This window comes from Athene noctua, chromosome 6 (assembly GCF_965140245.1).
Source record: "Athene noctua chromosome 6, bAthNoc1.hap1.1, whole genome shotgun sequence".
NCBI lineage: Eukaryota > Metazoa > Chordata > Aves > Strigiformes > Strigidae > Athene > Athene noctua.
In genome coordinates this window covers 30354926-30372040 of record NC_134042.1, presented here as the reverse complement: position 1 = coordinate 30372040, position 17115 = coordinate 30354926, and the positions used below count along the sequence as shown (strand labels likewise).

Genomic DNA, 17115 nt, shown 5'->3' with positions numbered 1-17115 from the left:
TGCAAGAATATTTTGCTTCTGTAGACAAAACTGTAACTTTCAATACTAAGGTTAAGTGTGCATAGAAAATAGAACTGCTGATGCAAGCCAACCTAGCTACTGCTTATAGAAGTTAAAATAGCTAACCTTTTCTTAAAGTATGTATTGAAAAAATTGAGAGCTGTGAGGGTGTGCAGTCCTGAGGATTATTTCACTCAGCTACCGACCAGAAATTAATTATTCACATTTAAAATAGCTTAAATGACTGTTCTAGAAGGCTTCAGTGATGATATCAAGTGGTCAGAATGAGTATAACCAAGCTCTGTGTAAAACTGGAATAGGAACTGGCAGATCTGTTCTAAACAGCATTTGAGGGTACACTAGGAAGTAAGATTTACCTGTGTAGCTTGTGCATAGTAGCACTTGTAATATTTTTTTCTTTGCATTTGAGAGGGATTGCTACACTATATTCCAGTTAAGTGGGGAACCCTGTTACCTATATTAAATTAGGGGGGATGGATAACTCCTTTCCCCAGAAGAACCTGATAACTTGGCAAACAACTTGCTTGCCTCTGCTCCATTTGCAAGAAAAGGTACTCAAATCACAGTCATGGTGGCTAAAATACTTATATTCTTCCCTATAGCGAGCATTTGAGTACTTCAATCAAGCAGCTAATGCTGGCAATTCACATGCTATGGCATTTCTAGGAAAGGTAAGATATGAACTCTCAAAAGTAAGCCAATTAACTTCCTTTCAATGAAAAATAACAAATTTCCTACTTTCCAATATCAGGCAGTCTAAAACGTGAATGCTGGAATCTAAGTACTTCTCTTTTGCTACTGTTTGGAATTGTCCTGCAAGGTTTGAGTGGTGCAGTTGTCTTGTCTAAATTTTCTGTTTGTTCCTTCAGGAATTTCTTTCCCTTAGGAACTTTTTTTTCTGTGTAGTGCTTGAACTAGTTTTGTGGTTTTTTTTTTTAAATTAAATAGTTAGAAAAACCCCCTTTAATATTTGTGGTGGAGTAGGCCACTATGCTCTTCTGTACAGTGGGTGGGGAAAAACTGGGCTTCTCAAAACTTTGCCTAGCAAGAAATACTAAGTTCAGGAAGGAAAGGGGAGGGACATAGGTATTCTTACTCTGTGTAGAGAATTGAGGCATCTGAGTCAGAGTTGCCAATAGGTCTGCATCTACTCTGAACCAAAGCCCGAGTTTATCTGCAAGGTGGTCTGTTGTATCTGTTTCCTCAGATTTAAGTCCTTTTTTCAATCTAAAACATGACTGACAAGCTGCTATTGGTGATGTTAATGTGTTACTGCTTAGAAAGGTATGTAGGTCACTTGCCTGAGATCTAGGTTGCAGGCTACCTTCACTCTGTGAGGAGCTAAAGCCTTATTACTCCATTTGAGTACCCTCTAAGGTTAGGCTGCAATAAGCAGCAGCCCTAGCACGTCTTTTTAGGCTGTCACTGCTGAGGAGGATGCAAAATTCATGTCCTTAGAGCATGAAAAAATAGCATAATGTGCCGGTCTAGGCACCTGACAGAAAAAAATCACAGGTTCCTGCTTTCTCTAGTGACTGGATGTTTTATATCTGATAAATGCTAATGAACAGGGTTTAGTAACCAATTTTTGTTTTGTTTTCAAGTATTTTGACTTCCACTGGTATCACATGATTTTGGCCTGATTATGCATTCTTTACCATATGCTGGTAGAACTCAAAAATGAAGAGTATTTTCATAGAAACTTTTTATGGGCAGTTCATTCTTCATTAGAAAGTTAAACCATCAGAATTTGAGTTTTACAACAGATGTGTTTTCTGCTTCTGGGCAAGTTCATTAATGATTAGTCAGTACTGCAATAGCCAGAATAGTCTAACAGTACAATAGACTCATATGCAAAGTGAAGATGCTTCATAATCTCTATGCTAAACAGACTTCTTCAGCTGTTCTCCAATAATGCCTTTCTCTTTCAGATGTACTCAGAAGGAAGTGATGTTGTACCTCAGAGCAATGAAACAGCTCTTCAGTATTTCAAGAAAGCTGCCGATATGGTATGGTTATCTGTAAGCTAGTAATACAGCATATGCACTAAAAAGTTGATTAGCTCAGAAATGCTGCAGATGCTTCCTTTTGTGCACTTCCATGTTCCTATACCTACTCCCATCTTCTGTCCTGGATTTAGCCCATAATTAAATCCTGGTCATCTAAGATGTCAGAAGCTGCCTCCAGTTCTGATCATGGTGCTTCATGAATCTATAATCAGCACAAGGAATCTAACTCTCCTGAATGCTGGCATCAGCATGAAATGAAATACTATACACCTAAATAGCCTGAAATTCTGTTAAATGTTAATTTTCATTAATTTGAAGTTGTCTTGTCGCAGAAACTTACAGTGCACTGATACTATGTTATTTTGGTTCTGTTTCATGGTCAGTGAGTAATTATGTTTTTTGGGCTTACATCTCATCTTATTGGAGTGTTTGGGTTTTGGGTGTTTGTACCTTCAGTCTGTCTTGCACCTATCCCTTATGGTAGCATGAATAGTCCTCCAGGAAAGATGTTTAGCATGAGAAACACAGTAGGTGTAGTTTTGAAGGGACTGTTGTAAGATAACTGCCTTCATGGTTCTTGCATTCCACAATTAGATTGCTGTTCTATACCTCTGTCCTACAGTAAGGATCTCTCAATTGGCTGATTTCCTACATTCACTGAAAGTTTCTGACAGTGTAATTTTGCAGAAGCAGTGGTCAGTAATGCAGCCCACAGGACAGCTACCAATCTCAGTTTCTCAGAATTCCTGTAGTTTTGAGTTTCTGTAGCATCCATAATATCTCAAACTTGGAAAAAATAAAGATGAATAAGCTATTAATGCCCCACCTTTCTATGGATGTGGGTTCTACATCTCATACAATGTTTTGAAACTGCACAGTAGACTTTAATGTTGAAAGCTTTTCTTTTGCCTGTTAATCACCTGTGTAGTTCTGAATAAAAGTTACCACAGATGCCGTTTTCTCCCTAAACTTAGGGAGAATTACTTATTAGTTACTTATTATTAGTTACTTATTAGAAGCAATGTTACAAAGCAAATCTATCTTGAGCACTATTTGTTTTAGTCATGTTAGACACATCAAATTTGAAAGATGTAGCTGTAGGCTTTGCCTTCCTTTGCGGATGTGTTTTCCTGTATTTTCAGGGTAATCCAGTTGGACAGAGTGGATTAGGAATGGCTTATCTCTATGGAAGAGGTGTTCCAGTGGTAAGCTTTTGACAGTTGTCTTTCTAATCATAAGTGATTGATTAGCTTCTTGCTGTCAACAGACTTATTCTCTGGAGGGAGATTTCTGTTACATTGAAAACTCTTTGAGGAAATCTGTAATACATTAAAAAAATGCACTATGGCATTAGCAGCTATGAAACATGCTGAGTTCCTGCTAATAAATTTGAAAGTGTTGCTGAAACTGTTAGAAATGCATAGCAGTGTGATTTTTTATTTTTTTTTTTTTTTAGCAGTAATTTTGAACTTGGCTTTAATTTTCTTGTGAAATAAACCAAGTCCTAACTGTCCTCATTTTGTCTTCTGTGAGAGTGGAGGAACACTTTGAAACTTTTAATTAGTTCATTTGCCTTGTTGCTTTTCCCACAAGAAGGTTTCTTGTCAAGTGTTTTATATTTAGCTATGCAAACAGATATTCAAAAGTTGAATTAGCCCAAGTTGAAGAAATAAGTTAAATAATTGTTCTAGAAACAAAACAGGGCATCCATTCTGTTAGGCATAACTATTCATAGCGATGCTATGTGTGGATGATAGCTTCAGACTTAAGATAACAGCTTCAGAGATAGCTACAGACTGAAGATGTGCTAATGTCATTGTGTGCTAATGTCATTGTAGGCAATTTCATTTTTTGTTTCCAAATTTTGACCAGGTAAATATTTTCACACTAGAACATCTCTCTGTAATTTTTCTGTAATACAGATTTGTCCTTAAGTTACACATGCTTGCACACATATTTTTTTTCTTAAATCGTGGTGTATTGCAAGGCTCTAATGACTGGACCAAATCTTCCTGCAGAACTATGAGCTAGCACTGAAGTATTTCCAGAAGGCTGCAGAACAGGGATGGGTTGATGGACAACTTCAGCTAGGTTCCATGTATTACAGTAAGTGGCATCAGAATGTAATTTGCTGGAGCTAAGCATCTGCCCTTTCAGTAACTGATCACTAGGTGGCAGTAGAAGTGTGTGTGTATATATATATGTGCATTCATGCAACTTTGCTTTTCAAGAGGAATGAATTGCAATGACTTAATCTTTCTTTTAGATGGCATTGGAGTCAAGAGAGACTATAAACAAGCTTTGAAATATTTTAACTTGGCCTCCCAGGGTGGCCACATTCTGGCTTTTTATAATCTGGCTCAGATGCATGCTACTGGCACTGGAGTGATGCGATCCTGTCATACTGCTGTTGAGGTAAGGTCGCCCATTTATAAAAATCACATAATACTGACTTGAAAAAGGTTGGATATAACCACATCAGTTTATAGAAGAAATTGGCTTGCCTAAAATTCACTGGTGGCTGCAGAGCCAAGGCTATAAAAAGTAACAGTGATATATTCTCAAACTCCTTTTATACCTCTGGGGAAAACATCTTTATTTTTTTATGTTGATATAGCAAGTTTGTATTTGCTTTATTACCTTTGTAGAAAATTGAATGTAGTGCAAAGCAAACCGTTTTTTAGAAGTACTGAATTCTTCATTTAGACATGGATTTAAGTGTAACAAAAAAGCTGATACTAAGAATAATTCTGAGTATGCACCTGAATCTTGGCATGTATTTGCTTAGTAACCTGTATCTTAAAGTAAGCCTGTCTTAAGCAGTGAGTTTGTCTATCAAGTTTTACCTATGAAATGTAAATATTTTGAACAGGCTTTTGAATGTTAAAGGTTCACCTCTTGCAAAACCTAGATTTCTGACAACCAGTTTTCTCTCAATTTTTTTTTTACCTCTGCAGTTGTTTAAGAATGTATGTGAACGGGGGCGTTGGTCTGAAAGACTGATGACTGCCTACAACAGCTATAAAGATGGTGATTCAAATTCTGCTGTAGTTCAGTATCTTCTTCTAGCAGAACAAGGCTACGAAGTTGCACAAAGCAATGCTGCTTTCATACTTGATCAGAGTAAGGACTTGAATTTGTACTGAAAGTTGGTTTTGGAGTTAACCTGCAGTAGCCCATTTAGTAGCATGCTTTAGTGATTGAAGACACAATTACATAGCTCTTGTTCAGTTAGAACTTCAGTGAGACTCATGTCCTTTTCACAACTCTTCACACTGGAAAGCAATCAGTTTTAATTTTCAACTCTAAGGATAGCTTTCTGGCCTGAGAGTTAGAATACACTAAAATTCTGATTTAAGGGATTTGAAAATGGAATAGAGAGAGAATGCTTTAGAAACTTGCACAGCGCTGAAAATTCTTTTCTCTGGACTTCCTAAAGACAGCTTTAACATCTTATTTTTAAATCTATAAAGGAGGAATTGCATTAGTCTTATCTTTGGCCTTTACTGTGCATACAAGCTTACATTTCCTTTGTCCTTTATCTTGTAATGTCTTTTGTCAGCACTTTTTTCCCTGATACTGTTTTTGTAACTTTACTTATACTACTCTTGAAGCAGTAATGAAGAGCAGGAAGTTGGTTGTTACATTTGAAAAAACTTTTCCCAGGTCTCCAACTGCATTGAGGTGGCTAGAACTTGGATTTTTTTAGAGTTTGAGGTCACAGAGAACAACGGAAGTACAAATGAAACTACAGAACTCAGTATCTTAACATAAAAAAAAAAGTATCTTAATTTAAAAATCAGCTATTAGTGGCTGATAGACTAATCCAACATGTTAATTTCCAGTTAATGTTTTTCAAAGATGCCTCAGTGACTCATCTTTAGATAAGCTACAGCGATGACAATCTTGGCTGGGAGTGCATTCTTGCAAAGAAATAGCATCTTTCTGTGGGTTAAAATATATATTTCATACAGAAAATCTGTATGTCAACTGTGAAATAGTATACCTGAAATCATACTTGCACTAGAAGTAAAGGTTATAAATCCTTTGAACTGTCTGAACTCTGATACTTCAGCAAGCCTCAATTTATGACATGAACAAGTAAAATAACCTCTGAAGTAGCTTGTAGCACTGCTGTGTAAAATATACAGTCTCTGGCTAGTTAAGGAGTTTAAGCCTTCATTTTACTTGACTAGTCTTGTTTTTTAGATGGTCAAACTAAAATAGCTTAAACTTTAGCCTTCTATTTGAGTTCATCTTTGTCAGAACCTGAATTGTGTGCTCTTAAGACTTGCATCTTCTGGCATTTCTCAAGTATGCTTCAGAATCTTGTAGATCAGGAATGGCAGAGACACTTGGTAAGCAATATTTCAGGGTGAAATGATACAGTTTGTTCCTAGGTCTTGTGTGGGCAGATATGTGGAAAGAGCATATAAACAAAAGGGGTTTTTATAAGTTTCAGATGGGTTGAATCTTGTTTGTGCTATAGCACAGATTACTTCAAGTTTTTATTTCATTTCAGCAGACTGAGTATAAGCATAGGGGTTTTTGTGGTCTTGTGTGCATATACCATGTTCCTACTTAACGGAATTACTTTCTTCTCTAGAAGAAGCTAGCATAGTAGGAGAAAATGAAACCTATCCTCGAGCTTTGCTTCACTGGAATAGAGCAGCTTCTCAAGGTATGTCCATACCTCACAATTACAATTAACTTATTTTTAGTAGAGCCATTAATGTTTGATTTCTGGTTTTTATGAAACAGGGAAGGAGGGAAAGCTTACCTCCTTCTGTTCAACATTAGTTATATTCTACATAAGGTAGTTGCTGTTCTTTATTCAACTGTTAGCTATAATGTCATTGCAGTATGCTTACATTTCTGAGCCATTCTGAGATGCTGAAGATTAAAAGGACTAAACCACAAATGTATGGTGTGTTTCTTTGTCATTCCATATGGAATTACAGAGTAGTGTTAAACAGCATTAGGAATGTTTACACCAACTTTCTAAAAATAAATCCACTTGGAAAAATAGAAATAAAACGCCCTTTAGGATTTTGGTACTTGTCATCATTTATAAGAAATGCAATTTCCTATTCAAAGCAAGCAAAGCTCAGTGATGAAGAATGCAGTCTTGATGTCCAACCAACCCAAGTTTAAACTCTGGTGCTTGTGATCCTATCCCAGAATAAGCAAACTAAACTTTAATGATTAAATATCTCTGTGTGAGGTCTTCATATAGGTGCATCTACCTTAATGTTTGTCTACTAGCTTTTTACTACTAGTGTATCATGCAAATGGACCTTAAGAGTTTTGTCTGAAAATCTTCAGACCTACTTGGCTTTTAGTAGAAAGTTAGAAATTGAGAGGATGGAATGGTTAAGAATTCACTTCATTTCATTATCATTTGTTATATCTTTGCTTTTATTTTTCAAGTTTTCAGTGTCGATGTTGTAAAAATAAAGCTGACACCCTTAATGATCATATACCAAATGAAAAATTTTTTCTGCAATAAGTGACTATGAACAACATGATACAGCTTTTCAACTGATGCCACTAAATAACAATGATTGGTAAGATTACTGGGAAAAGGACTTTCCCGAAAATAAAATTCAGTTGCATTTTGGTCAGCTTAAACCTAATTTTAAAAAAAAACAAACAAAACAAAGCAAGCACCAGCAACCACGCAAAAAACAAATGAACAAAAAAGCTGTTTCTGTAAGGGAGGAAAGAAGGGAAACTGTTTATGCAAATTGTAGAAAGTAATATTAAAACCATTATTGCATCTTCATGTGAAACTAAAAGGCTTTCTTTGCTTAGCTGTTTTCTTTTGATGTTTTTTTCTTGATTTATAGGATATACTGTTGCAAGAATTAAACTTGGTGATTACCATTTTTATGGTTTTGGTACTGATGTTGATTATGAAACTGCATTTATTCACTACCGACTGGCATCAGAGCAACAGCACAGTGCCCAAGCAATGTTTAATCTGGGCTACATGCATGAGAAGGGATTGGGTATCAAGCAGGTGAGTAAGATATAGGTTGATAATCTGCTTCATTACAGTGCATTTGCTAATACTAGATTAAGTCCATAACCATAACTGGGCTTTGGGCACTCCGTAACCACTTAGCAAGAATTAACATGTCCCCCAGTACATTCTCCAATAGGAAACTGATAAGTATATCCACACTTACCTCTGTGAACAAATGACGCATAGACAGGGGGGAAAAAACTATTTGCCCAAAACTCTGAAGTTTGGCAAAGAATGCCCCACACTTGAGTAATACTTTCAAGTCTTTGAGGTATAATGAAATGAATGCAAATCAGTTCACAGTATTTTAATACAAGATTGTTCTTATCCTCTGAAACACTGGTTAATTTGTTTTCTATATCATGACATTTTGAAGACAAGTTTGTGCATCTTCAAGTAGCAAACCATAAGCACCAACAGTGATTATTAGCTACGGTTTTTCAAATTAGGCTAGACCACAATTTGCCTTACAAACTACATTGCATAAAAGAAGGCAGTATGTCCGGATCTCTAAAGAAGCCTGTGATGTATTGCTGTCCATGAGTTAACTAAAACTTAAGGAATCCAGAGCAACATGTTCTTGTATGTGTCAAAATAATGTAATCAGTAACTAACTGCATACTGATTTTGAGCAGCCTACCTTACCTTAATGTGTCATTAATTCATGTAATTAATGTATTAATTTAGTAGTATCTTCTGGATTACTGCAAACTGTAAGAAATTGTTTCATTTTTCTTATTTTCAGTGAGCTTCAATGTTTGATTTTTGTCTAGGTATGCACCTTTTAATTATTCTGTTGGTCTATTAAAAGACCAGGTTTTGCTTCTTGTCCCCTAAATTCTTGGCTGAAGGCCAGAACAGTGAAGGGCAAGGTCAGTGTATTACTTTGGCAGCAGCAAGCAATCAGTATTTGAAAATGCTTACTGACTTAGCTGTCGAAGCGACAATACAGTACACAGAATTATTTCTAAAACTTATCTTCAAATTTTATTTTAGGACTGTTTTCTCTTAACTGAATGCTCTAACTTCTGAAAATCAGTCTGCAGCTAAAATCAACAGTGCTAAATTTGTGAGGTTTTCTTTTAGGAAAAAAAAATCTTTGCAGACATGGATGTGTTTTATTCTCCTTTGAAAACAACCCAATTTAAAGCACGTATTAAAAACTTTGAAAATGTTACTACATCATGTGCAGCATAACTGCTAAGAATTCAAGAAAAATTAGTGCTAATGCTATAATTTGCATGGAGTATTCTCTAACCTGAAGCAGAGATGGCTACATGTAGGTAGCTGAAATAAGTACACTAGGGCTCACAGTGACCATATGCAGCCTTGCTATATGCAGATGAGTAATACTTCTCATACAGATCCACGATGGAAGGAAGAGTTGAACTGAAAGGAAATGGAGATGGTTAATACAGGGTGTGGGAGAGAAACACTGAGAATGTCTAAGCAAGGAAATTCTGTGTATAAAACCAGTCTTGGGAATTCTGGATATGTAATGTCTTTGCTTGCTGTGTCCTAAAATTTTACAACTGTAAGATGAGAGGATGGAGGTTTAGGGCTGACCAGATAAGACTAAACTGGTGCTGGGTTAGGGTATTCTGAAAAAGGCTAAGTCTGAGTTTTGAATGTAGCAAAAGAATATTTGACTTTACTTTCCCAGAATGGAAACTGCTGAATTTTGAGCACATCTGAAAATGACTGACAGTTAAATCATGATTTCTGATTGTAGCAGGTGATGTCTACCACTGAAGTCTGCTCTTCCACTAGAGGCCTGTGGAAGAGATGTATAAAGGTTTTAGCACTATAGTTAGTGTCTAATGAATTGGGGGTTTAGTCTGTTGAAGAAAGGGATATGTACTCTTATTCTTTTCCCATCTATGTTCACATCATTAAGATTGCTAACACTCCTAAGTTGGGGAGAATGATCCAGTGAGGCAGCCTGCACAAATTCAGTTTGGGTCACTTGGTTCTGGATAATCCTGAATAAATATGGTATTTCTTACTGTGTTTTTTTTTTTTTTTTCCAAACAGCTTTTGTCTTATTGTCCGTTTAGTTATTGAATAAATTTAGGAGTCTATTCTATACTTCCTGTACATAGATGGTTTTTCAGACTCATAGCAGGTCAAAGCCAACTATTAAGACTCTTCAGAAATGTCACACATGTACACTGTTACGCACTTTTCATAGATTTAATGTTGTCCAATTCCAGAGCCTGCCTATCAGAATGAAGACTGTTTCCATAATTTTCCATGTTCAAAATAAGAACAAATTAATTTTCTTATGGTCTTCTCTTAAGATTTGGCATGGTATTTCAGTGGTATTTGTGTTTTGAGCTCAGACTCCTACAGCTCTCACTTGTCTGTCAAGTGAGAATAGAGAATGTATAAGCAGAATGAAGTGCTTGCTAATTAGAAATTAAAATAAGCCATGATTTAGGATCAGCTTCTACACTGATACTAGCACAGTACAAAGGAGGTAAAAAACCTCTTTTAAATAGTCATACAAAAGACAGACTTCTCGGGTTCAATAAGTATTCACAGTTTATTGAATTAAAATACTAAAATGTGATCTATATATCTTATTCACATAATGTTTTGAATTTCATACTGTTATTTCCACGTGTGTTATGGAACTAAGCTTTGCTGTATCAGTGAGCAGAAAATCTTTATGGTATTTCACAATCAGAATAGAATTATAAAATGAACATGTGGCATGAATTTCTGGAGATTTCTCTTATTTCAAGTGTCCAACTTGGAACACTTCCAGAGGTAAGTCTTACACAGGTCTGTCCTTCACATCACTGAGTGAACATAGACAATTTGTATCCAAGTATCCTAACGTTGCCCAGTATGTATTTGAAGCAGAGCCAAAAAAACCACAAACAAGGAATGGTAAACTATTCAGGTACACATATCCCCTGTTCTTGCTACAGTCACCTTCTTGTTCCAGCTACCACAGAAGAGAACGCTAATCAAGGCTGCTCTTAAGGTTGCTGGCTGTTCTTGCTCATGCTTTTGCCAGGCCACCCTCCCTGGTGCAGGTTATGTCTGTTTTGGATAAGGAGTAGAATCTAATTTGGGAGTATGTGCAGAAATGGTTAGAAGCTGTATTATCTAGCAGGCAATCTGTAGTAGATCTGGGAGGAGTTACTACTGTATACTCCTCTGACTTGTGTTTTCTTAGACCTTTGTGTTTGGTGTGGCATTGGAGAGTGTACTAGAATTATCTAAATATGTGCCTTAGTTTACAGTGCTTGGGTTGAATACATGTAAACACTAATCTCTTTGAGCTTCAATTCTAGTATCAGTTATGATAGCTTTATCCTCTGATCGAAGTTTCCCTTATCTATTCAAAGGTGAACACCCCTCTGAAAAACAAGTTTTACCGAATAGTTTTTAACTTGTCCAAAAAACCTTGTATTCAAATGACAGTATACAATAGCTAATAGAAAAAACTCTGTTTCATGGTTAGTTTTTCAAGTTCTTCAGTACTGAGCTTTGTATTTTCTTAACTTTAGGATATTCATCTTGCAAAACGATTCTATGACATGGCAGCTGAAGCAAGCCCAGATGCTCAGGTTCCAGTCTTCCTAGCACTTTGCAAGCTCGGAGTAATTTATTCCTTGCAGTATGTACGAGAAATCAATGTAAGTAATGCAGCATTAAAAGGCAAAGCAACAAATGTATTTTCCATTTTTAAAAAAAGCTTGAGTTGTAATCTTACTTAAATAGAAGTCTTACTTGAGCCTTCTGAAAACTTAGCAGAGATGTGGTTTATGTTGCTGTGTATTAAAGTTACTGCAGCTGATTCCTGTTTCTTATTTGTGCAATTCTGTGAAACTGAAATGTGCACAGCCAGTGCTCCTCTGTGCTGCTCTTCCCTTGAAAAGAATTTCCCTAACATGTTTGACTGTTCTTATCCATAACCATCTGCTGTCAAAATTAAGCAGATGATTATGATGATGTAATCGCTGTACAGGAAAAAAATATTTTTTGTAGTCCTAAATCTCATGCTACTTTATGTTCAGCTGCAACAATCCCATTTGAGTTGTGTTTCGTTTCTATGGGGGGAAAAAAAAAACCCTGTTTGTATTAGATGAGCTAGCTATTGTGCAGGGTTTCTGCTGAGTGATGGCACTAAATATTATAATAAAAAAATAATTTGCCTGGAACTTAGGTGAAATCTTTCCATATAGTGTCTGAAACACTTCTCAGTGTTCTGACATTTTACTGCCTTTTCCATACCATTTGAATTCATTAAGTAATCGAAGTTATTACCACTTAAAGCAAATGCAAGTTCAGGCAGTCCAGCTAAGTTTGACAAAATTGAATAGCCTTGAGACTGAGGACTTTCAGGAGTGGACAGTTGAAATACTCTAAGGCAACTGAGCGGCTGCCCACGTAGCACTTGAAGAAGCTAGTATGCAGAATGTGGATATTCCAAGTTTTAAGTCTGTTGATGGAGACTTAAATCGACAATGATGTTATAGTACCATCAGATACGGTAGTGAAGCATAAAGTGTGTGTTGGCTAATGCTTATGCAAATGAAAGTCTGATAAAAAGGCAGTTCAGTCAAAACCAACAGTAAGTTACTTTAGCTTCCCTTATCTTTATCTGCACAAATCTCAGCATTGTACCACGTAAGTATCCTGGGGCTTAATGTTCTGTCATTCATGGTAGTCTGCTGATGGCTTCCAATTTGGTGGGACTGACCAGTTCACTGCCTCTGTATATGTGGTACTTGCTTCTCTTTCTTTAAGACAATGAGTGTGGTCCCATACCTCATTCTGATTCAAATTGTGTACTTTGTATGTGAAAGCCACAAAGCTATGTATCAAGAACCTTCATCTCTGGAACAGGAAATAGAATAGCTCATGCTATACAATATGGCTCTTAATGGCATTTAATTCCTGGAAATTAAGAGTGTCACTGACGTGATACTATCTTTTCAGAGAGGAAAAGAGCTCCTGAAGTTTTAAAACTGGTCCTTGTACATGAAAAATGTTAAAAGTCAAAATCAAAGTAACTTCCCATTCTTGATCTTTGACATGATGATGTGGACTTTTCTTTTCATAGATAAGGGAGATATTCTCACATATTGATATGGACCAACTGCTGGGGCCTGAGTGGGACCTTTACCTTATGACCATCATCGCCTTGCTTCTGGGAACAATTATAGCTTACAGACAAAGGCAACATCAGGCAATTCCCAGACCAGCAGGACTGCGGCCAGCTGTGCCTCAACAAGAACCACCACCAGAGCATCAACCACCACAATAGCAACGATAGCCTCCGTGAAAGAACTGGATTTTTCCTAAAGGAACAATTTTCATTGTGATTTAGGACTTCGGATCAATGGTCCCTCCCCCAAAAGAGGCGCGAAGAAGTTTAAAAAAAAAAAAAAGTCTGAAAGCTGCTTAGAATGATGCCTTTTTTTCAGGGAAAAGAAAATTCTTTTGAAACTGATTTGAATGTTATTTCAGTGCCAATGGAATAACACTATGGCTTTTTTCATGGAAACACGAGTGCTACAAGAATGTTGCCTGCTGTATCTAGTTCCTCTTTATTCAGAGTCCTTTTCATCTCCTAGAGAGAGCAGAAAGCTAGCACTGGAAGGTTTTTGCCTGCTTGATAGCAGTTGCCCTATATAAAAATAATAGTAATTTTATGGCCAATTTAAGTTCAAAAAGCTGAAATACTCAAACTCTAAAAAGGCTAGAGCTGTATAAACTTGTATTCTGATTGGCATCCCAAGTATTTCTACAATCCTTACTTTGTTATTTCTTAGTGTTTCTTACACTTTGGGTTTTTGTGCTGTCTTGGATGGTTTAACATGGATTATTTATAAAGTCTAAAACTAAGCCAGCAAGCATGCCACTCTCCATTTGTGCTTTCTTTTGTTTTCAGTATTTTCCTTCATTCCCTTTAAACTAGACAGTTCTCAGCAGCCCAGGAAGTGGATTTGGACAGATGGGGTCTGTAAAGCTCATCAATTGAGAACTATCCACACAGTGCCCAGATCTTGCATACTTTTTTGGGGCCTGTGTACTTTGCAATACTTCGTGGCATAAAACCAAATTGGTAATGTTCCCGAATTTATTCAGATTTTTCTCTTACAAAGAGGCTGAGTCTAGGTTGCAGAAAGCACCAGTATTATTGTGGACACTGAAGAAAGGACAGAGCCAGAAATCTCAGTGAGTTAGCTTACTTTTTTGTTTGCTTTTAGAGGTGGAAGTTCTGTATTTAATTTTCAACAATCCTGTAAGTGATCTGCATTGTAAGAAAAACGTGTGTGGTATCTCATGCATGCGTCTGTTTAGTGCACCTACAAAAAAGGGCCCTAAAGATGCATACTCTCTGCAAAGGGGCATGGGCTTATGCCAGTGATGCTGCTCCAAAGTTTGGCTGACTGATAAAAATCATATGTCAGGTTACAGCAGTGCTCTGGCTGTCACCAACCTCTCTTGTACCTGACATGTGAGAAGGTCAAAATATCTCTGGCTGTGCTATCTTGAGAATCCCTTGTAACAAGAAAATCCAAAGGGAAAGAAGACTAATGTTTTATGGTTTCTTGATACCACCAGGTCAGTGCAAAGGCCTTTTAATGCGTGTGAAGACTACAACCTGTGGACTAATGTTTTTAGACTGCAAGAGGAATCTTCATTTAGAACGATTATAATTGAATATAATTTCAGGGGTTGGGGGTGGGAAGCAGTGGGGGAGTATCTTAGAGGCAAGAAATGCCCAAATTTCTGTTCTTATTTACCAATGGTAGTTAAGTATTTGTTTCTGTACTAGCATTAAACCCTCTAAATATGGTGTCTTAAAGCTGAATGAAATACATACGAGGAGGCTTTAGCTGCTTTCTGACAAAAGGTGTTGCATTTAAAGGGTTAAGGGCTTCCTTTCATGCAAATCATTTTTTTTAGTGGATTGGCAGCAACATATCAATATGCTTTACTTAGAAGTGAGATTTTTGGTATGGTTCCATACTTAGTGCATTTGTAAGATGACTATTGCACAATATATCTCTAGTTTGGGAAAGATGATAAGCAATCCACTCTTGTAAACTGAAATGTCATGGATGACTAGTATTAAAACATAGGTAGAACTACTCAGTACTTCAGAATGCTATGCTGGTTATGTGAAGACAAATCTTTGATTTTAGTTTGGAGGGTTGCAGCATGTGATACAGGAATGTCTTATTCAGTCTTAATCATCATTAGCAGATGGAACAGTATTGAACTTAAATGTAGTGTCTAAAATGTACAGCACTCCTCAGCTGCATTTCTAAGGTATCTGTGACTTCTGAACACTCCCTCTGAAGTATTTTTGCCTCTGTCACTTAATAGCTCTTTTTAGCTTGGCATGAATAAATTAAAGATTACATGAAAAATGTTTTTAAGTTAAATACCATTGGTTCATTGGTATTGGTCTCTGAGGATGTTGAACAGTTTTGTTACTGCATTATTAAAATGTTTTGGCTGTTTGATCTATTAGAACTTAATTCTAAAAGCTCTATCCTATTTGCATGAGAATCTATCAGCATTGCTGCTGTGTGACCATCTTATAGCTGACTGAACTGGATGCATTTTTACATCCAAGAAATCACCAGAAGAAAATGTTTGAAGATCAGCAAGTTATTTCACTTTAAATAACTGTTTTTTGAAGAAGCAATAAGGAAGTCTTTCTCCTGCTTTTTTTTCCTTCCACCAAATTACTACCACTAACTTTTTCAGATGATATTCATTTGAATGAAGTGGTAGTAGTAGAAAGGTACTTACATAAGTAATGATGAGTTAACTCAGGGATTAAAGAAATGAGTAAGTTTTCTAAATCAGTTGTCTACAACATGACTTAAGCTTTTGTGACAATCCCTTACTACTATGTTCTGAAACTTGTATTTTGAGGGAAGTATATTTAACTCTTACTAGCAATATGTTTCTTGTGCACTCAGTTTATCAAGCAGCTTTTTTCCAAAAGGAGCTAGGTTGCTCAGTTTACTGCAGTGAAGTACTATTCCCTTTTGGTAGCACACAGGTTGTCTTACAGTTTATATGCAGGAGTATTTTAGAAGGGAAACTTGATTTAAGAGAAGCCTTTCTGGGTATGTTCATCATGCTTTGAATGGTAAAATTGTATCTTTTGTCTGTAGTAATGTAGGCCAGAGCCTCTCTATTTGACCTTCCCAGACACATGCTCTTCTCTCCCTGCACAGAGAATGGAACTACAGAACAGTAACTGTTGTCAGTGGGAGTTTTACATGTAGGAAGACTGTGGAAAGATATGGGGGGAAAACATTGATCTGCATCTCAAATTATTAACCAAACACACTAGCTGTTCTTGCTGGCTGAAAGAAAGGCTGAACTGTTGAGAAACAGGATTCTAGTTCATCAGTCTGGTGAAACTTGTCCCAGAGCTGTCTGTTGAAATAACTTTCCTTGCTTCATATTGTCCATCATGGGACAATGTAATATACGATCAGGCCTTTGATACAAACATCCCAATGAGACTCTTATGACACAGGTTTACTCACTTTTTTAGTCATCTCCCATAAGTCAGCTATAAATCCCCAACCTATCAAATACTACTCTTTTGGAGAAGAATAATAAAACACAGATTGTGAAAGGACTTTTAAGACTATGCATTATCTAGTTTCCACCTATTATATGCTAGTTTTGGCCTATAAAAAGGGATCACACCTTTGCAAGTTGCTTCCTTTTTAGATAGGCAACAATAAACTGAAATTCTATTTTTGTTTCAGAGAATATTAAACTAAAAAGACTTAGTTTGATTTGAACTACTGCAAATGCATATGGCAAATAGGGAGTACTGGGGGGAACCCTTTGTTTTTATCAGCTGCAGTTCTTCAAAGGGTCTTGCAGGAGTTTTGTAAATTTATTTTGTATTTAAAATCAGTATAAAGGCTGGTCAAATGTAATATAATTGTGTAAACAAATTCTGTTAATAGAAAGATGTACAGATTCATTTTGTACTGTATCTTTAATCTTGTGAAATAAAGATACCACCTGTGTGGTTACCCTCAGTGTTCA

The 17115-nt window shown here is 36.5% G+C and overlaps 1 protein-coding gene across 1 annotated transcript in view; it reads left to right on the top strand.

The window, feature by feature from the left end:
- The window catches only part of SEL1L (SEL1L adaptor subunit of SYVN1 ubiquitin ligase), a 34127-nt gene extending 17012 nt beyond the window's left edge, over positions 1-17115 (top strand). The window contains exons 12-21 of the mRNA XM_074910059.1: positions 624-692; positions 1953-2030; positions 3173-3235; positions 4049-4136; positions 4297-4445; positions 4988-5153; positions 6637-6711; positions 7880-8052; positions 11580-11708; positions 13139-17115. Coding sequence (XP_074766160.1) covers positions 624-692; positions 1953-2030; positions 3173-3235; positions 4049-4136; positions 4297-4445; positions 4988-5153; positions 6637-6711; positions 7880-8052; positions 11580-11708; positions 13139-13342 — 1194 coding nt within the window. The 3' untranslated portion in view covers positions 13343-17115. The remainder of the gene's footprint in view (positions 1-623; positions 693-1952; positions 2031-3172; positions 3236-4048; positions 4137-4296; positions 4446-4987; positions 5154-6636; positions 6712-7879; positions 8053-11579; positions 11709-13138) is intronic.